The sequence below is a fragment of the Pipistrellus kuhlii genome, unplaced genomic scaffold (assembly GCF_014108245.1).
Source record: "Pipistrellus kuhlii isolate mPipKuh1 unplaced genomic scaffold, mPipKuh1.p scaffold_m20_p_86, whole genome shotgun sequence".
Classification (NCBI taxonomy): domain Eukaryota; kingdom Metazoa; phylum Chordata; class Mammalia; order Chiroptera; family Vespertilionidae; genus Pipistrellus; species Pipistrellus kuhlii.
Window position 1 is genome coordinate 149014 of NW_023425591.1, and position 23892 is coordinate 172905.

The 23892-nt window shown below is 51.0% G+C and overlaps 1 protein-coding gene across 1 annotated transcript in view; it reads left to right on the forward strand.

Annotated features, from left to right (window-relative positions):
- Window positions 1-23892, forward strand: part of DPP6 (dipeptidyl peptidase like 6) — a 223780-nt gene that overhangs the window by 130737 nt on the left and 69151 nt on the right. The window contains exon 7 of the mRNA XM_036425830.2: window positions 4711-4792. Coding sequence (XP_036281723.1) covers window positions 4711-4792 — 82 coding nt within the window. The remainder of the gene's footprint in view (window positions 1-4710; window positions 4793-23892) is intronic.

The following is a 23892-nucleotide window of genomic DNA, read 5'->3' on the forward strand; positions in this document are numbered from 1 at the left end:
GCTACCAAGCTCTTGAGAGAAATCCACACCCAACAGACGTCTCATTCGCAAGCTCTGGAGAGAACAGGCCGTGGACACGCTGCCTCCTCCGTGGGACGGTGAGACACGCGGCCGAGGGCCCCAGGCCTGTTCCCGATCCTCCTCCCCCGGGCGGGTGGCTGGCACCACGCTCTCCTCTCCACCAGGAAGAAGCTCCGGCCCAGGGGAGTCTTCAGGCTGATGAATCCGCGGTGTCAGGTGACGGACAGGAAGTAAACAAAGGCACTCATCCAAGTGCAGGAGACGCCTCCAGGCCCCAGCTCGGGCCCTGCGGGCACAGCCAGGGACTGCCTCCCTCGCCATCCTACTGCAGATGGCCTGGTTTCTGAATCAAGGTGCTTTGGACAACAGACCACCTAATCTTGGAGAAAACATGAGCAATGAATTGTACAGCTGGCTCTTCTCCCGCCCTGGCCCTGGCAGCATCAGCAGTAGTGACATCAGAGCCAGGGCCCAGGTGCTGGCTGGGCTGTTACATTCATCTCCTCGTTTAAACCTCCGTAATATGCCCGACTGGTGTGGCTCAGTGGTTGAGCAGCGACCTATGGACCAGGAGGTCAGGGCACATGCCTGGGTTGTGGGCTCCGTCCCCAGTAGGGGTTGTGCAGGAAGCAGCCAATCAATAATTCTCTCTCATCACTGATGTTTCTATCTTTCTCTCCTTCCCCCTTCCTCTCTCTGAAATAAGTAAAAACGGTTTGTTTGTTTTTAAAGATTATGTGTGCAATTTAAGATATACAGTATATTAAAATAATAATATAAATCTTTCAATGTTATGTGAAATTTAAGGTTGTACTGACCTAACCAACCGTTCATTGCTGACTAAACTGGGTCCCATATATCCATCCATCCACCCATCCATCCATCCATCCACCCATCCATCCATCCATCCATCTACAGCAGAACCTTGGCCCTTAATGTCTCCATCTCAAACAATTCGCTTCTCAACCCGACAACCTTTCATGCTGACCCTGTGTGACTGTCACGCGTCTCTCAGCGACAAACAAAGGAGAGAACGCTCAATGTGAGTTTACTGCTAAACCTCTCACGTTGCTAACATCTCAGGAAATTGTGCTTCGAATATTTTCTTGTTTTTTGCCTTTTTCTGCTTGTTATTATTAAATTTTCTTTTTTTACTGTGCATTTCATTTTCTTTTTGTCAAATCCTCGTTTACATATCATGTCCTTTTTGTTTTTAAGGTGTTTGTTTATAGATTAAACTGTACATTAGACATGTGTTGTATAGGAGAGACATTAAAACAGGGACTCACTCAGGGTTCTGCAAGGCACTGATTCCATTTACATTATTTCTAAAGGAAACATGATTCGAACAGCCTTCCAGAATGAGTCTTGTCTGAGAACCGAGGTTCCACTGTATTCATGTTCAGTTCATCTGTATGAGCATCTACAATATGTGGGATATGCTGCTAAGACTGTGAGGTCTTTTATGTTTTTATATTATCCATCATGAGGAAGATTACGAAAACACGTATTATTTGACATTGAAAATGCTCATTTTTCAAATGTTTTAGCCTGAAAGTTTAGGAGCCAGGAAAGCAATTCTTGACTTTTCTTTTTCCAAAGACTGTTTCTGTTGGGAAGCTTTTCAGCACCTTGGCTCAGTTTAGGAAGAGAAATGAGTCAACTTCCACACTAACTTACTCTGCAAGAGTCAGCATGATGTATGCTGCTTGCTTATTGCTCAAATACGCAGTCAGAATGGACTGTGTGATTACTTTGAGACGGAATTAAATCCAGATCATTGTATTTGTCCTTAATCATTTTTTACCAGCCCATCTCTTCCCTGACATGATTCATATGGAGCTTGGCATGGATTCTTTAAAACAAATGAGTAAATAAAAAGAAAGACAGAAAGATGGGTTGAGAGCAGGAACCAACACCAAAATAAATGAATGCATGCTTTCACACTCATTCTTCATCTCTCCATCTCTCCCTGTCTCTCTCTCATACACTCCTGAGCACACTCCTGAGAATTTCAGTCCATTGAATGGCCATGAACCAGGTCTTGGGCTCAGGGCTGAGAGCAGTGCCACCGGCCCCCCAGCCAAGGCAGTGCCCAGGGCTTCCTCTCTGCGGGAAGCGCGTGCCCCCAAGAAGCACTGTGAAAGCTGGGCCCCAGGTCAGCAGATAAAGCTCCCTGGGGCTCACTCTCGCTCTCCCCTTCCTCATAACTATGCGCCTGCAGGGAACCTGGCCCTCATCTCTGCAGCGTATTCCTTATTTGCACATTAGTTTGTTCCGGTGCCCGCCCCACCGGGAGTCCCTCAGGGTCGCTGGCTCAGCCCTGGGAGACACCCCCAGACAGCAGCTCCTGCCTGCCCCGCGCAGCTTTTGTGAGGCGCCGCCTCCAGAGTCCTTGCCGTGGTTCCTCTCTCCCGCCCTCCGTGCAGGACGGAACTTCCTTTGACTTGCGGTCTGTCCTGCGGTCAGAGTTTCCCCACATCCGCTTGTTTTCCATCACTGGTCTTACTTGGGGTGTGGGGGTGTAAAGGAATGCAAACCCTGTTATAGTGTGAGGCCAGGGGTTACACCAGACAGACACACCCAGAGAAACAGGCCCTCGCCCCAGCCCCTTTCCCACTCACCCTACACGTAACCCGCCGCTGGTGTCTGTCTTCCGCTCCTGCCTCTCTGTTCTGGGCAGATGAGGAGCCCACGCCCACTTCCCCGTGCCCCTTTCTAGATGCCGATCACACCTGCTGGGCCCCTGCTGGGCTCTGCGTAGCTCAGTCATGGGAGCCACTCCTGTCGGAGACGGAGACCTTCCCATTTCGGGACGGCGGTCATGCCTGTAGGACGTGTCACACTTACTCATCCGTGCGCTGCTCCCCAGATGTTGCAACTGCAGAGCTGCAGTGCACACAGCTGGCGGTGTGTCTGTGTCGTTGGGGTGGGTCTTCCAGGAAGTGAACTGGGTCCATAGCTCAGGGGGGTTGCACAGCAGGCACCGCAGCCTCGCCAGCACGACAGGCCACAGTTTCCTTGCTTCCTTGTTCGGGACAAGTTCTATCGGGAAGGATAACTCAGTATGTTTCACTTTGCATTTCTCTGACCTTGTTTGTTCAGTACTTTTCATGTGTTCGAGGACCATTTTAATATCTTCTCAGACACTCGTCTGCTCATGTCTTTTTCTCACATTTCTATCCTCTTGTGCAACCTTAATTTTAGGGTTCTTTGTCCGATGGAGCTCAGCATGTGTCTGTAGTGTGTTATGAATATTTTCTCCCACTTCCTCGGTTGTCTTTTGTGATGTTTTGTCAACAATTTTTCAAAATTATTTATGTCCTCGAATCACTCTTTTATTTTATTGCTTCTGAATTTTGAATATCCTTAGAGAACCTTTCCCATACAAAATCAGTGAGGAAGTCACCCTTGTTCATGAAAATATTTCAAAACCCTAAAATCACACAAGTGGTAGGTTTGCGAAGGTTCACTGGGAACCTATAGCATTCAGACCTCCCCTCCTCACTGCTCCGCTAACAGCTGGGCGCAGCCGCTCTGTCACTGTCTCCCTCACTGGCTTCTGCAGCCCAGGGCCTCACCTGGAGCCGCGGGGCGGGGCGGGGCGGGGCGGGGCGGGGCGGGGCGGACCGCATTTTTGACTCAGAAATGTATTCCATGTCCTGGCAGACTGTTAAGCACTTGCTTTTAGAATTTTCTACTGATCCAAGCCCTCACCCGTACCACTTCGCCTCCTTTCCCTTCATGCCTGTCTCCTGGGTTCAGACAACCCCTTTAAATTCAGCATCTTCCTTTCCCAACCACCCTGCCACCGCAGTCTCTCTGGAGAGGAAGGAGCACACTCACAACTTCGTCTTCTGCGGCCCCCAGGCGGTGCTCCATGACGGGCGCCTACTCCGCGGACAGAGTCTCCGGGAGCAGCGTCACCGGAAAGAGGTGGCCTCCTCTTCTGCACGTTGCGGCCAGCGCCGTTGCTCTCGTCCTGAACCGTTTAACTCCTGGCAAAGTGCCGGGGCTTTTCCGTTTTCTGTTAAGATTTTTATCCATTATGGCCTTCAAGTGCACAGGCAGTATTTTGTTGGTGTGGTAGTCTGCATATAATCAATTAAGAATGGAAAAATGCAGGTGATGTTTGAAAGGAAAAAATGTTTCTCTTCTTTCAATCTCTCTCTGTGTCTCTTTCAATCTTTTCCTCTCACACTCCTTCAACCTCTCCATCTCAGTCTCTCTCTGTCTTTCTCAATCTCTCTCAACCTCCCCTTCTCTCTCTCCCTTTTGGTTCAACGCAAACCACAGATGGAACCTGGCCTTGAGGCCACCCGTGTTGGAAAGGCCGAGGGCCTGGCACTGTGCTTAGGAAAACATAACTGTCTGTGAGGAAATCGGAGGTGGAGCTTTAAACCAGGGGGGTTTATTGCCGCACAGCTGGGCATTTCAATGTTTAATTTTGATGGTCCTGAATATTTTTAACAATTGGTTCAGAGACTCCTCCGCAGGCTCCCCTGGGGGAAGGTTTCCTATTTGGGTTCAGCATGAGGACCTGAGTCCGCTCCGCCCCTGAGGAACCCGGCCCGTCCCGAGCAGAACGTGACACCGGGAGGGAGGGAAGGAGGGAGGCTCGGGGGCAGGAAAAATTACAGCTCTTGACTCTCGGTCCCACCACTTTGCTCTCTTTGTCCTGTTTTCCAGGGACCCTCAGCGTCTGGACCCCCCGGAGGTGAGCGACGCGAAGCTGCAGTACGCAGGCTGGGGCCCCAAAGGCCAGCAGCTGGTAAGCAAGCGCGTGCGTGGCCTGTCCTCCTCGGAGAGGGTGATGCTCTGCAGCCGGAACGGTCCCACCCGCTGGTGTGCGTGGGTGAACGGCATCACGGATAAGCACAGCAGGGCTTCCGCACGTGTAAAACGTCCATTTCTTTCCCAGCAGAGAATTCTGGCATCGGCCCTGGCTGTGGTCTCAGGGTCAGAGTGTCAGCACATTAACCAAAGGGTCTCAGGTTCGATCACTGGTCAAGGGCACGTGTGTGGGTCCCAGGTTCGCTCCCGGGCCCCGTCAGAGCGCATGGGGGAGGCAACCAACCATTGTGTCTCTCTCACCTCAATGTTTCTCTCTGTATCTCTTCCCACTCTCCTTCCCTCCCTTCAAACACCTACTTTTTTTACACAATAAGCTCCTGAGAGCATTTTCAGGTGAAAGTACTTTTAAATTTATTCTGACATGCTCTATCAGGGGTCTTCAAACTACGGCCCTCGGGCCACATGCGGCCCGCAGAGGAGTCTGATCCGGCCCGCCAGGTTTTTTGGGCAGTGAGCGCAGCCGAGGTGTTACAGTAGGAATTAGTAGTTCATATAGTCCGGCCCTCCAGCTCTCTGAGGGACCGTGATCTGGCCCCCACTTTAAAAAGTTTGAGGACGCCTGTGAGTCTAAATGAATAAATTACAGTTTAAAAATGTCAACAGATCTTTCTCTTGGTCAGAAAAAGAATAGCGGCAGATAAGATTGAGGGAAGTGGGTTAGGGGGGGTCAGTGATCACATCAATCTCACGTGGTGTGATGTTCTCCAAAGTTAAGAATCAATCCGCTCAGAGCCAATTAACAAAAAATTTAAAGAAAAGCTTTATTCTGCAGTTAAACCCTTTAACGCTTTCATTTATTCAAAATCAGTCCCGCTGTTTGTCTAAGGCGCTGGAGTTATAATAATCAAGTCCTAGCAGGCACTAGGTATTTGTGCCTGCAAGTCATTTAAAAAGGAAAAAAAAGAAAAAAGAAAAAATAATACCTTTCTCCTCCAGACCAAAACAGTTTAATGTGAGTAAGAGTTTTAACACTAAACCTAAAATGATTTGCAAAGGGGTTTTGTGTAACAAGTGGCTTGAAGTAGTCTACTAAAAAAATTTCATAGGGACTCAGGAAGGCATTCTTTGTTGTTTAAAAAAAATCCCTCATTTCCTTAAAGAAATAGTTTTTAGTTTTTAATGAACTTATAAACAAAATGCTCCCATTTCAAAATAAAAACAAAATCCCAGATCATATATTGTAGATGTTTACAGTGATTACATTTATCTAAGCAACATACATATATATTAAGTTTTAAGATGTTTACTAAGTTTCTGTGACAAATGTGCTTTTTTTTAATACCAAGAACATTATGGAGCCAATGCAGAGTCCTGAGGATTATCTATTAGGTCTAGTAATAATTAATGTCGTTTTCTAATACTTTTTTAAATCGAATTTATTTAAACAATACAACAAAATTTAATCAACAATATAGTTGCTGTTGTTTTCTACTACTTGTGCCCAACGCTCAGGAAGCATTTTAATCCCTCTGTTGTAAAATTCTTGTGATTTTGATGCAAAAAATTCGGTCAATGCATTTTTGAGGCATTCTTCATTATTAAATTTTTTTCCAAGAAGAAAGTTTTGCAAACAACAAAACAAATGGTAATCGGAAGGGGCAATATCAGGAGAATATGCAGGTTGAGGGAGAACTTCCCATTCCAACTGGCGCAGTTTTTCAGCAGTGATTCTTGCAGTATGCGGTCGTGCGTTATCGTGGTGAAGAATTACGCCCTTCCGTTTAATCAGCGCGGGTTCTTTTTCTCTTAAAGCTTGGGCTAACCTTTCCAATTGGGCACTATACACTGCACTTGTAATGGTTTGGGTAGATGGTAAAAGTTCATAATGAAGAATTCCTTTAAAATTCCATCAAACACACAACATCACTTTTTTCACATGCAAGTCAGGTTTTGGCGTGGGCTGCGGAGCCTCATTTTTGTCCAACCATTGAGGCCGCCTTTTCAAATTAACATACAGCACCCATTCTTCATCTCCGGTAACAATTTGCTCTAAAAACGGCAAACGGTTTTGACGAGAGAGGAGCGAACTGCAAATTGTGACTCTTTGATTACGGTTGTTGTCGGTCAACTCATGAGGAACCCATTTTCCAAACTTTTGGACTTTGCCAAGTGCACGCAATTGATTGGAAATTGTTTTTTGTGAACAATTTAAAGTTGTCGCAAGCTCTTGTTTGGTAATTTGAGGATTTTGCACCAAAAGAGCTTGAAGAACTTCTTGATCAAAATTGGACACACGGCCTCGACCACTCTTGTCATCTAATGAAAAATTTCCCTCGCGAAATTTCTCAAACCAACGCTGGCATTTTCTGGCGCTAACTGCATCTTGACCAAGAGCACTACAGATGTTTGTTGCAGCCTCACTTGCTTTTCTTCCTAATTGGAACTCGTAAAGCATGCAGTGCCGAATATGCTCTTCATCCGCCATCTTCTTCGCCCTAGTTTTGCAACAAAAACCAAACCAAACACAAACTTTTTCAAGCAAAACTTGTTCATTGCACTTCACATGTTCTGTAGATACCACGTGTTTGAAGGTTATGTCAATACAAGTCAACGCCAAGCAAGATTTTAAACGAATGTTTAAAAACGACATTAATTATTACTAGACCCCTAGTAGTCACTGAGTTTTTCTTAAGTCTTCACTTTAGATGCTGTTATTCCTCGCACAGGTGAGCAGGCAGTCTTTCAGAGGCTCAAACCCTGGAATCTTTGGTTGCTACCCTATCAGCTGGCTTGCAAACAAGAAGCCAACCATTTTAAGAATTTTTACGAGAATAACTTGCAAACCCCAGGGGTGGATAAACCCTGAGAATGGGCAGTTGTGAGCATGTGCAACCATCACAACTGCGGCTGAAGACTGTTCATGCCGTTCTTCTGAAATGAGATCGCAAAGCAGTATAGTTCAAAGAAAAAGATTTTAACAACAAATTGGCATATGCACAATTTCTCCACCAATTTGTGGTGTCAACTATTTATTGTAGTTAACTTCTCCACTTGAAAAAAATGCAATAGGAAACTGGACACCATGTTTCACTATCTCAGTTAATATTCACAATTATAGCGGCTGCAACTCGGGACACAGCGTCACCAATGCTACCAGAGCCAGTTCATATGGAAATTAAGTTCTTTACACCAAGTGGTTGTCCATAACCACTGGACAGCCCTCTCCTCTGAGGGGTGTGTCTCGGGCCTGGGACATAACAGTTGAGGCTCCGGAAGGACTGAGTCCATCTAAGAAACTAAACTTCACAAACCAGATTCTTATGAGCCTTACGTCTCAGCCTTGTCTCTGCCTCCTTCCCGGCCCCGTTTTACAGAGGAAGCTGCTTTTCTCTCTGGTGTTGTGTCAGTCAGTGACTGAGATACAAGACGCCTTAATGAGCCAATTGATTAGGAGTTTTTCATTGCACACAGCCCAGAGGGAGGTGTCTCTTTCCAAATCTCTGAGCCTCCACACAGGAAGTTTGTCAGTATTTATACGCTTCGAGCCTCTTTGTTGGCAGCTATTACAAAGGGCCTGGTGTGAGTTATGGTTACAGACAGTGTAACCTTTAATACATACTGAGTTTGTACTTGGCATAATTATTATCAGTATTAGTCTATTACATTGGACGGCTAGCTTGCAAGCAAGGTCAGACAGTTAAATCTATCTTTTTCTATTATTGAACTATAAAAAACAAAGTCATTTTACAGAATAACAGACTGTCTTAAAGTGACAGAGTTTACAGTGACAGAGTTTACCAAACAAGGGATTATCTAAGAATAGCAGAGAATTTTAAACAGCAGTTTTCTGTATAAGATGGAAGTTAGTATTCTTCACTAGCATGGCACCCCCCCAGCATGGCACCCCCCCAGCATGGTACCCCCACCAGCATGGCACCCCCACCAGCATGTCACACCCACCAGCATGGCACCCCCCCAGCATGGCACCCCCACCAGCATGGCACCCCCCAGCATGGCACACCCACCAGCATGGCACCCCCCAGCATGGCACACCCACCAGCATGGCACCCCCCCAGCATGGTACCCCCACCAGCATGGCACCCCCCAGCATGGCACCCCCCCCAGCATGGCACCCCCCAGCATGGCACCCCCACCAGCATGGCACACCCCAGCATGGCACACCCACCAGCATGGCACCCCCCCAGCATTGCACCCCCCCAGCATGGCGCCCCCCCAGCATGGCACCCCCACCAGCATGGCACACCCCAGCATGGCACACCTACCAACATGGCACACCCTCCCAGCATGGCACCCCCACCAGCATGGCACCCCCCAGCATGGCACCCCCCAGCATGGCACCCCCCCAGCATGGTACCCCCACCAGCATGGCACCCCCCCAGCATGGCACCCCCACCAGCATGGCACCCCCCAGCATGGCACCCCCCAGCATGGCACCCCCCCAGCATGGTACCCCCACCAGCATGGCACCCCCCCAGCATGGCACCCCCACCAGCATGGCACCCCCCAGCATGGCACACCCACCAGCATGGCACCCCCCAGCATGGCAACCTACCAACATGGCACACCCACCAGCATGTCACACCCACCAGCATGGCACCCCACCCACGCTGGGTGCTGGCCCATTTGTCAGGCGTCATGAAGGATTAAGAAAACAGAGCTGAAGGTTTTCTGTACTCACACTGGGTCACTTAAAAGAAAAAAGAAGCCAAAACCGGTTTGGCTCAGTGGTAGAGCGTCGGTCTGTGGACTGAAAGGTCCCAGGTTCGATTCTGGTCAAGGGCATGTATCTGGGTTGCGGGCACATCCCCAGTAGGGGTGTGCAAGAGGCAGCTGGTCGATGTTTCTCTTTCATCGATGTTTCTATCTCTCTATATCTCTCCCTTCCTCTCTGTGAAAAATCAATAAAATATATTTTTTAAAAAAAGAAAGAAAAGCTTTTTCCTTAAAGTACTCAGGTTTCTGCTTTAAAGAAAAAATGTTTTTAAATAGCCCATTAATGTGAAAAATGTATGCTGCCCAAATGCCAATAATTCAGCGTGAGATTCAAGATGAAAGGTTCAAAAAGCTTGGCTCGGTGGGACACAGGCAGCCGGCCACAGGGCTGAGGAGGGTGTCCCTACGCGTGGCGTCGGGGAAAGGCCAGAGCCCTGGGGCTGACAGCTCCGGGCGCGGCGGCGTGCGGCGGCGTGCGGCGGCGTGCGGCGGCGGGCGGCGGCGGGCGGCGGCGGGCGGCGGCGGGCGGCGGCGTGCGGCGGCGGGCGGCGGCGGGCGGCGGCGGGCGGCGGCGGGCGGCGGCGTGCACACAGAAGGCCGGTGCCGCACACCCTGCAGCACGAGCCAGCAGGGTGGTGCGGGGTGGGTAATCGGGGCAGCCAGGGCGCCCGCTGTGCTGGGAGGGACCGCAGAAACCCGGACCAGCCCGGCTTGGAACCTAGAAGCCCCTGTACCTCAGAGAGGCCTCTACCCCGCCCATCGCCGGTCCCAGATCCCAGAGGTGCTGACCTGGAGCCTTAGGAGGAAGGAAAGGCATCTCAGTTCTGATTTTCTCGGGCCTTTAATTAGAAAAGATTTACATCAACAGGGCAGCCCTGAGCTCCTGGCTCTGGCGCTCGCTGAGGCGCGCTCAGCGGGAGGAGGCGGCACGCAAGGCTGGGCGATGTGTGGGCCCGTGAACTCTGTAGATACAACCTGCAGCCCTGGGCAGGTTTGCAAGCATCCGTCTGTCTGAAAAAGGCCGTGCCTGGCGGACAGCAGGCTCCCTGCTCTGCCGCTCCCCCGTCCCCCCAAACCACCCCTTGGACAGAGAATATGCTTCTTATAAAGTGCCGGGCATTCCATCCCAGAACTTATTCATCTTCTAACGGGAAGCGTGTGTCCTTTGACCTCTACCTCCCGTCCCCTCCCCGAGCCCTGTGACCACATCCCATCCTCTTCCTGCCGGTTTGGCTCTTAGATCCACACAGGGGCGCCTGCAGGACCTGCTCCTCCACCTGCCTGGGAAATGGTAGCCGGGCCTCAGACGGGGAGCTAGCTGAGCTCCGCACCCATCACTGGGTAACGCCCTACCTTCCTCACTGCGGTGGTCACACTCACCGACGCTGGGGGCTCTGAAAACGCTCAAGGCCCCTCGCTCCCTCCTCCCAGCCCCAGCCCGAAGCTGGCCAGTGGTTCCCGCCCCTTCCCGAAGCCAGCAGGGGGCAGAACTGCCACGGAGTCCCCCTCCGCCCCCCCCCCTCCAGTCCCCAAGGGCACTGCTGCTCCCCCGTCCTGGGGCCACAGGGCAGGGGCACCTCATCAGCATTCACAGGCCAGCGCGGGAGGAAGACTGATCTTTCCAAGAAGAGCTTATTCATGAAATGTCGCCTCCACAGAGAGGGCTGGCAAAGGTGACATCCCATCAATAACTTATAAAAGCTCTAATCAGTCGGGTTAATTTGGGATTCATTGTAAAAACATTCTCACGGCACTGATGTCCATGACAGTAGCAAGAAATTAGTTCCTTTGAGTAGTGATGGAGCTGGGGTGGCGAGGGAGGCGCCAGCTCACGAGGGTGGCATTTCGTGGCCCCTCGGGAGGCACCGGCTTTAACACCCACCTACTCTCGGGTGGACCAGCTGGGTGTCCAGTGGTCCCGGGCTGGGAGTGAGGAGAACTACGGAAGGTATGGGCCTTATCCTTCCACCCTCAGGCTCGCTGAAGATCAGGGATTTCAAAACACAAAAGCAGCTTCAAAATTGCAGGATCATAGACAAAAGTGAGAGAAAATTCATTCCTAAAACATTAGGAAAATACTAAAAGCCAATGCACGAATGCATGCACTGGTGGGGTCCCTTGGCATAGCCTGTGGGGATCGGCTGAAACCAGCAGTCCAAACCGCCTGCTGCCCCTGCCTGCCACTCCCGCTCATCCTGGCCCCACTGTGCCTGCTGCTGCCACCGCTCGGCAGGCTCGCTGGTGCTCAGGTGCAGGCTCCAGGCCGCGGTGGCCCTGTGTCTGGCGCCCGTCGGTCAGCTGAGCAGCGCTCCCACTGTGGGATCACACTGACCACCAGGGGGCAGCTCCTGTGTTGAGCATCTGCCCCCTGGTAGTCAGAGTGTGTCATAGCGATGAGTCGACTGGTCATTTGGTCTCTTAGGCTTTTATATATATAGATGTAGGAAGGTGCCTAAACCAGTCCCACCTGATAGCATACAAACCCCTTTTGGAGAGGACACACCAGGCTGGCAAAGACAGCAATGCAGCTGGCTGCAATAATGAGGAAAGTGGGCCACCTAGAAGTGGGGGGTAAAGCATTGCACATTCACAGCCGAGCTATTGCTATTACACAACAGTCAAAACAGTCCCGGGCTATGTAAACACGTGCGAAGATGTGATCTAGGCCAGTGGTCATCAAGCTTTCGAACCTCAAAGAGTCAACAGACCAAAAGTGAGCAACTGATGATCTAAGCCAGTGGTCAGCAAACTCATTTGTCAACACAGCCAAATATTAACAGTACAACGACTGAAATTTCTTTTGAGAGCCAAATTTTGTAAGCTTAAACTTCTTCTAACGTCACTTCTTCAAAATAGACTCGCCCAGGCCGTGGAATTTTGTGGAAGAGCCACACCCAAAGAGCCGCATGTGGCTCTCTCGCCACAGTTTGCCAGCCACGGATCTAGGCAATCATATTAGGGCTACAATTAAGCGGTTTGCTGTGTGCTGGCATATGGGGAAAGATCACGAAGTTGGCCTGGCCAGACTATGGGCATTTACCACCATGAAAAGTGTCTTGAACACAGCAGCATTATGTATCCGTTAAAAATTTTTTTTTAAAAAAAGGTGGTTAATAAAGTAAACTGCACGTCTCCTCAACACTGCCTTCCTCTGAGTGTCCCTGGAAATGGCAAACTCAAGAAGCAGAAAGGATGAATTAGAAGAAGAAAATGTGACACGTTGGTTCCAATAAGCGAGGAACATAATGAGCATCAAATGGAACCAAGTGTTTCTTCAGCCTCAGCACACTGACAGCGCCCAGGACAAACGAGAAAGTTAATCTTCCTCAAATGAATGAACAACTCAAAGATTGCCCAAAGCCAGTCTTTCCCTTGCCGACCACTTAGCCATCCAAATATATAAAGAGCCAGGGACCTTAACATCCGGATGGATGACTGAACACCAGGCTAGGGTCCTGGCTGACATGGTGGAAGTCAGTCCCGGGTCCCAGCCACTCTCGGCAGGAGTCAGTCCCGGGTCCCAGCTACCTGCAGCGCAGCGGCAGGAGGGAGCTTGGGAATGGAGCCATGCTGCCATCAGTCTGGCCTCTGGGTCCCACTCCCTGTCCACAGGCTCTGGGGACCCAGAGCCATGCTGTGATCTGGGAATCTTGGCCCCTCTCCCCACCCGCAGGCTCCAGGGACCAGAGCCATGCTGCAATGGGATGGACCCTACCTGAGGGTCCCAGATTGTGAGAGCGTGCAGGCTGGGCTGAGAGAGCCCCCGAGTGCATGAATTTTCATGCTCCAGGCCTCTAGTCATTTAATAAAGTGTGTCACAACATTTTGCAAAACTGGTGCCAACAACTGAATTGAGTACTGATGGTAGGAAAATAGAGGTTTATCAGAGGCTCAGGGAACATGCTTGTTTTGAAACAAACAAACAAATAAACAAACAAGTGAATGAGAAGCATGGAGGCCGGGTAAAGAGTGTAGCTGAAACACCAGAAGAGGCCACGTTGCAGGCATGCTTGGGGAAACCGATCGAGAGCAAGGGGTCAGAAAGTCATCAGTTGAGTGAGAGAGGAAGGACTCGCACAGCTGACGTGGCCAGGCAGCAGAAGTGATAACTCAGCTCGTGGGGCCATGTTGGCAGCGAGGCCAAGAACTCACTATCTAAGGCTGTGAATGCACATGGCACCCCTATTTCTGGGGAGGATTTCTGCTGTGAACGTCGGTGTTGCTGTTGTGTGGTCCATGGCAGGCATCTCTTGGCGAACAGAAAGGGTTGGCTTCTCTTGCAGTTTTGCGCAGTCAGCCCTGGGTGCCTGACGCTCCCATGAAGGTGATTTCCCTCTTACTTTTACCAGCCTGGACTTTCCCATCCCCAGACCTAGGAGATCACATGCTATGCCCTGACTGTGTTCACAGGAATGAAAGGATGATGGAGAAATTAGTTAAGATGAGGAAGAGAAGGTAACCTGGTTTGAACGCCCCCATACAGAAGTGGTGGAGAGCTCACAGCTGAATTAACCTGTGTCCCGCACTGGCTGTGCTCTGCCTGGACCCTCAGCGTCCCGATGCCTCAAGCCCTGATGTGGATGTTTGGATTCTGTACTGGAGGTTGTTTGCCAAAAGGTGCCTGCCACTGCTGCTTCAGGTGTTCAGCTGTGTAGAATATAGTTTTGTTTTAATTAATAGATTTTTTAAATCGTTTTAAGGCTTTTGGAAAAATTGAGCAGAAAGTAAGAGTTCCCAAATTCTGTCTTCCCCCGCCCTTCATGTCCCCTACTACCCACAGCCTGCACCAGAATGGTACATTTGTTGAACTTACATTGACCTGTCGTTATCACTGAAAGCCTATAGTTGACATTAGGGTTCACTCTTTGTGTTTTAATTTCTATGAGGTTTGACAAATGTATAGAGGTGTGTCCACTATTATGGAACCATATAGTTTCATTATATGCCCTAAAATTTATATGCCCTAAAATTCTGTACTCCTATTTGACGTTCCCTGTTCCCAATCCCTGACCCTGATATTTTCACTGAAGCCATAGCTTTGCCCTTTCCAAAATGTCATACAGTGGAATCATACCGCAGCCTTTTCACAGTCACTTCTGTCACAGCAATATGCACCTGTTTCTCTGTGTCTTCTCACAGCTTTATGGCCCATTCTTTTTGGCACTAAATATTTAATTGTCTGGGTGTCATAATTTGTTCATCCATTCACACATTGAAGGTCACCTTGGTTGCTTCCAAATTTGGGCAATTATAGATAAAACTGCTGTAAACAAAACAAAAATATTAAAAAGAAAAAGAGATTTGTTCTCAGCCATGAGTTTCAGGAATTCCACTCAACAGACATGCGTTCATGCCCCCTGGGGGGGACGGTGTTTGGGGCCCAGCAAGCACATTCCTCAGGAGACAGCGCAGTGGGCCAGGGCAGCGCTTGCCAAAGGGCCCCCTCCCTGGTCCGAGTGCAGACCTCAGAGAGACTTCCCAGGACTCACCTGGACGCCAAAGTGAGGAAAAGGGGGGTTGAGGGCTGGAACCCCGGCCTGACCTTGCTGTGGCATTGGTCCCTCTTCCTCACGGCCCCCTAATTCCATTGTGAGGGAGCAGCCTGTTGTCTCTACGGAAGAATCTAATTTAGACGGATGCCCGCATCAGCCTGAGCGAATTAGATTAGAGAATTTCAGGGTAATCTATCAAATGCGGTTTAAAAGCAGGACCGGAGTTCTGCAGGAAAAAGGAGGGCCTTTAATGGTGGATCCCGTAGGTCATGGAACAAAGCAGCCATAAACCAGAATGACTGAGGGCGTGAGGATGGAGGCGGAGGCCACAGCGGCATTGGAGCCTGGGCAAACCCCTCTCTCCAGCGTGGCCGGGGCCGGACTGCGTGGCCGGAGGGTTTCCCGGGCCTGGGGTCTGCTCAGAACCCCCTCTCTGCCCAAAACGGACTGTTATGGACTGACTTGTGCACATCTCCCATTTGGATGGAGGGGGCACCTCTTTGTCATAATTCCTAAAATGTCTCCCAGTTGGAAAATGTCCCAGGAACGGCCCCATCTCCTCGTCTGCGTGGAATAACTGTGACTTTTTCTTCTGCTAAACTTTTTCTTCACGCTGTCCGTCTCAGTGACGGAAACGGTTCATCGCCGCCGTCTCTGGCTTGTTACTGCGGCTCGTTCACCTCTGGTGACTATTTCTCAGACCTGGGGCAGCTGTCAGGGAGGGTGTTTTCCACTCGCCTGGATGTCCGTGGCCGGCCGTGGCTCTGAACAGCAGAGCTCGAGTTCGCAACAAATGCTCGTTAGATGGATGCTATCGGGAGGGAAGATGGAATTAAGTGTCAGGTTTATGGGCAGAAGGTCCAAAATCCATGGGAATTGGCAGCACTTGATGTTATCACCCAGAAAATGTTACTACCAATGTGGCTGATATTTAGTGAACTTGGCCAAATTTAGTCAAATTCTGAGCAACACCTGGGAGGGAGTAAGGATGTTTGAGTCAGACACTTTTTCGTAGTGTTTGTTCTGCTCTGGATGATCTCAAATCGAAGATGTGAGTTTTCCCAGGAAAACGTGTCAGGGAGAACGGGCTGGGCTGAGCCTTCTGGCTGAACAGCAGGGACTCCCTGCTTTCCACGGGAATGTCAGGGTGAGAGCACCCCTGTTCTTGTCCCACCTGGACTCAGAGGCAGTCGCGGTCTGTGTGCCCGCCCTCACGGCCCAGCCCTCACGGCCCAGCCCTCGCCGTTGCGTCCAGGTGCACATCCCGAGGCAGGTGGAAAACCCTGGAAACAAGAGGCTCCTAGAACTTTGGGAGACATTGAGCAACAGCTTTTCCATTATCTGCAGATGATTCTTCCAGCCTTTTCTTTTCAACAGACTTCCCAGGACCCCTCCTTGGTAGCATTTGGGGGTTCCCTCCTTGGTTGGTTGTTTGTTTTTTGTTTGTTTGTTTTTTGTTGATCCTCCTCTGAGGATATTTTTACATTGGTCTCTTTTTAGTGAGAGTGGAAGAGAGAGAGAGAGAGAGAGAGAGAGAGAGAGAGAGAGAGAGAGAGAGAGAAAGGACATGGATTCAACAGAGATGTTTATCAGTGGCCTCCTGCAACCCAGGCACCATCCTTGACTGGGAAATCAAACCCAAGATCCTTCAGTATAAAGGCCAACACTCCAAGCACTGAGCCACACTGGCCATGGCATTTGTAGCATTTTGTTAGCCCTCGTGGATCATTACAGATCAGTTATCAGTACTGGAAAGTCATACAACTTCCCTTTTGACATGGATGTCTCTGCCCGGGGACTTGGCTGCTCCCACAGCCCATGAGGCTTCATTGTCCTCATCTGACTCCGGAACACAGGGTCCACTCATGATAGAACGTGACACAGGTGAGCTTAGGTGATCAATGGATGAGTTGAAAAGAGACAGACGCAGTTTTGCTTATTTTAGACCATGTGTATTCTTATGTACACCATGGCTGAAATCTAGTTCAGCTGTTTCCGCTTCTAATGAGCAGTTAGCAAATTAGTGAATTGATTTTTCTGTTTGTTCTTCAATTTGGAAACCTAATCACTTACCTAATGGCTTCAACGGCCATTCACAGCGAGAATTATGTTTGACAGCTTCCTCGCTGGGACTGATTGGAGAGTGTAAATCACAGCGTCCAGCCAGCATACCAGCTCCGTTCTCCCGCTGGGGTGCCCATCTGAGCCTGCAGCCCAGACCTGACCTGTGTCCGCCCCGGGTGCCACCCTGCTAGGCCCGCCCACTCCACAGAGCACCCAGACCCCTTCTCCCTCCCTGACCTCACTGCTGTTCCCACCACGCATGCTCTGGCTCCGCCTGCAAGTACCGCTACCCGGTGATGCTACTGTCTCTGCGTGCCCCAGTCAGGAAACTGACACCCTTGGCTTCTCGGCCAGCTGGACCCACCACCAGTCCTGGGAACCAACCGATGGCCTTGAGGTTATGAGGACCCATCCGCTCCTCTCCATGCCCCAGCCCCTCGCCTCTGGATTTCTGGGCAGCTGCCTGCTTGATGCCCCCCAGAACCTACTCATGTGCCCCAATGGTCTCCCTCCACCTCGGAGGGGCCTGTCCGTGTTCCTCTGTCAGGTCTTCCCCGCCGCAGGTGGTGGGATAGCCCTGCACCCCTCCCCTTCCCGGGCTCCCTTCCCTGGCTGAGGACCCAAATGCCCCCCCTGGTCACTGTAGCACTTCTGTACTTCCTGTCCTTCACCCAGAGCACGCTCAGTTCCACCCATCCCCACCCCACCCCCCTCTGCCTGGGCCAGGCTCCTGCCTTGCAGATTTTGGCTGAGTCCTCTCTGTCTGCAGGACATTCCCCACGGCCTCATCTGGAGGCCAGGACTGGGCAGGAGACCCTCGGCATGTCTGCCACCTCCTCCCCTGCTCCGCCCTGCACCCCTCCCCCTGTGGGCACACCTCCTCGGCTTCCCTGGAGACTGAGCTCCTGAGCATCTCCTCCTGGGCACCCCTGGCTCCAGCCTGGCAGACCTGCCATCAGTGACAGGACTTCGCTCTAAAGGCTGAGGAGGCGCTCAGGCAGGGCACAGTGCCCTCGGCTTACGTCGGCTACCGCTTCTGACGTGAGCATGAACCCCGCTTCCTGTGTTGTATTGTTCTGCATGTCCACCTCCTGCAGCAGTCAGCTGGCCGGCCACTGTAGCCAGCTTGTTGCCTCCCTCCCTTAAGTCTTAACCTTTGAGACACCACACAAGTCATAATCACCCATCATGTCATGTTCACGTGCAGGCTCCGTGAAATTCCAGTAAACTTCCCGGCTTAAAAAATGATAATTGCATGCACATGCGTTATTTAATTGGCCTGATCTCCTGCATGGCGGCACCGCTCAGATTGCTTTAAACCAGCTGAGAGCGGCAGCTACGGAGGGAAGCGAGTCATTGAAATGTCCTGTGAACGCGAGTCACCCCTGCTCCGTCCGGTGAACCCCGTCGCCCCGGGACAGGCTCACAGGGACTCGCGTAGCCAATTCTGTCTTTCATGTTCCTGAGTTGCCGTGTTACCAGATTAGTTGATTCCAAAAATCTTCCCACTAAAAGGCACAGAATAATAAAAGCGTAAAGTAACCCTTCCGTGGGTAAGGGAAGTGGCCGTTGCCGATGGAGGAAGTGCACAGACCCTCACCTTGGCACCTGCCGTCGCACCTGCCGTGGCACCTGCCTTGGCACCACCCGTGGCTGCATAGCATAGACCTCACCCCATGTCCCATTGAGTGGGATCTGGATGGTAAATAGGAGTCAGAGCAAAGAAGCTGGCCTGAAGAGCAGCCGGTCGCTCGGCCTTGCATGTCCTGGTGACAGAGGAGATGCCACGGTACCCATCGTGTGCCGTCCTCCCCCGTGGCAGCCCTGCAGCGGCCTGGAGGGGGCTCAGCCGGTGCCCGCTGGGCGCAGGGTCGCAGTGCCAGGTGGTAGACTAACAGGTTCTAGCTCGGCGACAGGAGCTTTCACAAAGACCGCCGCCGGGCCGGGCCCCGCACTTCCCGTCCTTTGGGTGAAGGCGGGCTGGGCACCCTCTCAGCCCAGAGGCTGGCAGAAGGGCAGGGACCGGGGCCCTTCCCTGAATGTCACAGCCTGGTGGTCGCGGTTCCGACTTCACAAGCAGGAGCCCGTGCGAGTCCATCTCTAATGCCAGGCCTGGAACGGAGGACTGTATGACACACAAATTGCCAGGGGTCAGAGTGTTTCCAGGGGAATGGCGCTATCCAAAGGCGGTGTGCCTGCTCGGTCAGCAGGCACCGTGGCCCTGGCGCTCACGCCCTCAGCGAAGGCCAGGACACCTGGAGCTGCTGTCCTCTTTCTCCCAGCCCCGGGGGGGAAGGGGCACGTGCATAGATTTCTCGCAGCATTGGGCAGATGTGGAGTTATTTTCTCCAACCAGCCTGCACAGGAGGGCAGACCCTGAGCCAGCAGGCGCAGGGGTCGAGCAGGGAGCTGTGGCCACGTGGCCGCATCCGATGGGACACAGTAACTGACAGCAAGCACCCCATAGGCAGGGCTCCCCACGCCACACGCCCCTCGCCAAGCTAGTCACCTAGAATGCGTTGTCTTCTCTTCTCCGTGTCTCCGTTCAGCAGCGCGGAAGTTACAGTTCAGAACAAGAGACGTAACCCTCCCAGGTCACGTCCCAGTGACGCTGTCAGAACCGAAACCCGCGTCCACCGCCGACTCTGCAGAGAGTGTGTCTGAGCTCAGCCCCGTGGCTGAAAAGGCCAAACAACTTATCTCAGGACCAGATGAGCTCTCATCTGTGAAAAGTCTTTAAGAACCTCTTACACGCCCTGCACACAGAAAGCGCATTGTCGCTGTGAGTGACGGGGTGCGAACTCCAGGCCCCCCGATAGAAGCTCTTTGCTTCGGTGCCTACAGGTGGCTGCTTCCCGGGCGGCCCTGGTGACATTATCTGCCTCCCCACCTTTCTCCGGACTGGCACCCCAAAAGCAGCGGCGGCCCTGGCCCAGATACTCCCCTCTGATTCTCAGCGGGCTCCAGAAAGGGGTGGTCAGAGCTCCCGATAAGACACTGAGCCCGGGGAACACAGCACCCCTCCCGCAGGCTGCCCGAGAGTATGGGGAAGGGGGCTCACGCTCGGGGCAGCCTCTTAGAGGAGGTCCCTTCCCCAAGGGTGACCTAAGCATGTCTTTTTGTTTTCCATTGACCTGTGTGTTTTTTTTGTTTGTTTATTTGAGATGCATACTATATCATCTGAATACTATCTATAATAATAAAAATGTAATATGCTCATTAGACCAGACGTCCCTTTGACCGGATGACCTTCCTGACAAAGCTGGGCTGCAAGGCAAGCCCGGGTCCCGGGTGCCGGAGGGAAGCCTGGGTCCCGGGTGCTGGAGGGAAGTCAGTGTCAGCAGCCAGGAGAAGGAAGACCTACTCTTACACAAATTTCATGCATCGGGCCTCTAGTTATCTTTATTAATAAAAGGGTGATATGTTAATCAGATGGGACATCTTCCAGACATCTTCTGGTCATCCCTCCGGACAAAGATATGGTGGTGGGGGCCGAGGCAGAGGCATTTAGGGGCGATCAGGCCAACAGGGGAGAGCAGTTGGAGGCAATCAGGCTGGCAGGCAGAGGTGGTTAGGGGCAATCAGGTTGGCAGGCAGAGGCAGTTAGGGGCGATCAGGCCAGCAGGCAGAGGTGGTTAAGGGTGATCAGGCACACTGGCAGGCGAGCTGTTAGGAGCTACATGTCCTGCTTTGTTAGAGGAATGTCTGACTGCCGGTTTAGGCCCAATCTCAGCAGTTGGACATCCCCCAAGGGGTCCCAGGACCCAAATTGGAGAGGGTGCAGGCCAGGCTGAGGGACACACCCCCATGCATGAATTTTGTGCACTGGGCCTCTAGTATATAATTTTGTAACATCCTAACCTTATTATTTTTATTTTTATGTTAATCTGTACCTGATGACATTTTTTCCATTGATTTTAGAGAGTGGAAGGGAGGAGAAGAGGGAGAGAGACACATTGATGTGAGAGAGACAGAGGGATTGGTTGCCTCCCAGACACATCCCAACCAGGGCAGGGGATCAGTTCTGTAACCCAGGTACTTGCTCTTTGGGAACAGGACTGGAGACCCGCTGTGCCCGGGCTGATGCCCACTGAGAACACCAGCCAGACTCTAGGTACCGTTTAAGTTCACTTGCAGATCACTTGTGCTCACACCTCCTGGCACACAGGCGCCTGTTTAATTTGCATACGTGTGATGACTATGGGCTAATTCCTCTCAGAGATTAACCTTCCTGTTAATCCTCCATAAAGGCCTGTGCCCGCCTCTCACCTGCTCTCTTCAGGGTTGTTGGTCTTTCTTTTTGGCAGGCATCATGTCTTCATATCGGCATTCTAATCATTTGTCCATTTTATTATTGCCAGTATTTTCCTTTATACCTTGTCTTTTCACTCTCATTTTTATATACTTTCGTAGGAAAAGGTATTTTCCGTGAAATCAAATTTATTTGCATTTTGCACGTCTTTTTAAAAACTTCCTGTCCTGACACACACAGATACTGTCTTACACTCCCTTCTAACGTTCTTGTGGTTTATCTTCCACAAGCACATCCTGATGCCCGGCACCGACCGGCCTTAACACTTACTTGTCATGGGAACAGCAGCTGTCGAGCCTGCATGGAGGGGCCCCTCTCCCGGTCCATCCTCAGCACTGCTCACCGCGCTCCTCCGTGTCATTTGGCTCAGACCCTGGCTGTGCTCCGCTGCTCTGGGTCTGTCCCTGAAACAGACACACATCCTCAGTTACAATAGCATAACGGGGGGCAGGACTGGCGTTCACACAGGCAGGCTGTCTCTGGACTGGACGTGTGCGTTGGGACGCTCCCCCCGCCGTGTTCACAGGGGCTGTCGTGTTGTCTCCGGCACTTTGCACACGTGTTTGTATGTGCACACACACACATGTACATAAACACACAGAGTTTAAAACAGGTTGGTTCAGTCATTTTAAAGGCACTTTGGGGGAACTGGTTGAAATTGCATTAAATGTATACATCAGTTCAGGGAGAACTTATAAACTTCAGTCATTGAAGTTTCCAATACATATCATATTTGCACATTTATTTACTTTTTCAAAACATGTCTTTCACTAAAGTTTTATAACTTCCTTTATAAATTTCTTACAAATATTTTATTTCAATTTATTCCTAGGTATTGGATAATTTAGGGGCTATTTTATCTGTGTGTTTTTTAATGTATTTTTTCACTCTATATTTGCTGGCACATAGAATTGCAGATGACTTTTTAAAAAATATGCTTTTATTGATTTCAGAGAGGAAGGGAGAGGGAGAGACAGAAACATCAATGATAAGAGGAAATCATTGATTGGCTTCCTCCTACATGTCCCCTACTGGGGATCGAGCCCACAACCCAGGCATGTGCCCTTGGCCAGAATCAAACCAGGGATCCTTCAGTCCTTAGGCCAATGCTCTGAGCGAAACCAGCCAGGGTGCAGATGACTTTTTATATTGATTTGTTTATCCAACAGCCTTGCTTAAACTCACTAAGTTGCAATAATGTATCTGTGGTTTCCCTTGGAATGTAATTCAGACCGTCATGTCCTCTCTCTCTCTCAAACGTGGGCTTACAGGTCGGGAGAGGGCTTTGCCTGCTGCCGACCCTGCTCACCGCCTTCCTGGCGAGGAGGGTGTGCGCCTCGGCAAATGGCTGCAGAACTGGGCGGGATTGCTAAGACATCTTGCTCAAGCTTTGCTCACTCTGTGCCGACCACCCCTGCCGAGACCATGGAGCTCCTCTATAGTCTAATGGAAAATGTGTGAATGGCACTTGGTCACATTAAAAGGGAAACTTTAAAAAAATAATAATAATAAAGTAAATAAAAGCAGCAGGGATACTTCCATCCTGCGGCAAATCCTGCAGGCAGTGGTGTTATCAGAGAAAAGTGCTGTTGCTCTTTCCCGCTGGCTAGTGGGAGTGGGGGGCCTTGGGGTGCCGCTGGAATGAGCATTTCGGAGGCCCCCATGGAAGGATGGGATATGACAGAAAGCGTTATTTCTGTGGAATTACATGTAGTAGGCGACCCGAGAATGACGACCACCAGTCAGCCACATTGGAATTTAGGAAGCCTTTATTACGAACTCGAGTCCAGGCTCCTGTCTCAACTGACACAGCGGCGAGCAACAAGAGCCCCGACCCACTCTAAGCATGCTGCTTTTATCCCCTTCTTAGGGATGCCTGGCAGATCATGATTGGCTAAAGTTTCAACAAAGAAATGTCAGTTATAAGTTATAGAAAAAGTCCACTAGTACAGTAACATTTAAAGTTTATACAACACCTGGGGTGGGGAGTTATTTTCAGCTTAAGCACTCTCTGTTTGACCTGGTGTGGTCTGTTTGTCCTGCCTTGCGGCTACTAGAAACAGGACATGCCTGCCTGGGGGTTGAGCCTTGCAACAGAACTATTTTATGGCTAACAGTTATGCTTAGCTAAAGCGTAGCATGCTACATTCTTTGTTGTGGGTCTGGTTGCTCGTTCCTTCCCTGACCTGGAGCCTTGCTTCAACAGGGTCTTACTGGCCATCTGGAGCCCTGCCTCTACAGGGTCTTGCCAGCCACAACATACACCCTCCATTTCCAAAGTCCCACATCCCTGGGTCCAATTCTAGAAGCCGTGTGGCTGGTTTAGGGGAGCTAGATGCAAAGCCAGAGTCCACAGCGGCCTTCCCCATTGGAGCCGGGCCAGCTCAGCATCAGGTGGCTGCAGCCCATCAGTCATTGCTGTGGGGTCCCCAGGGCGTGGGCCATGTGGGTAACTCAGCAGAGCTCGTCGGAGCA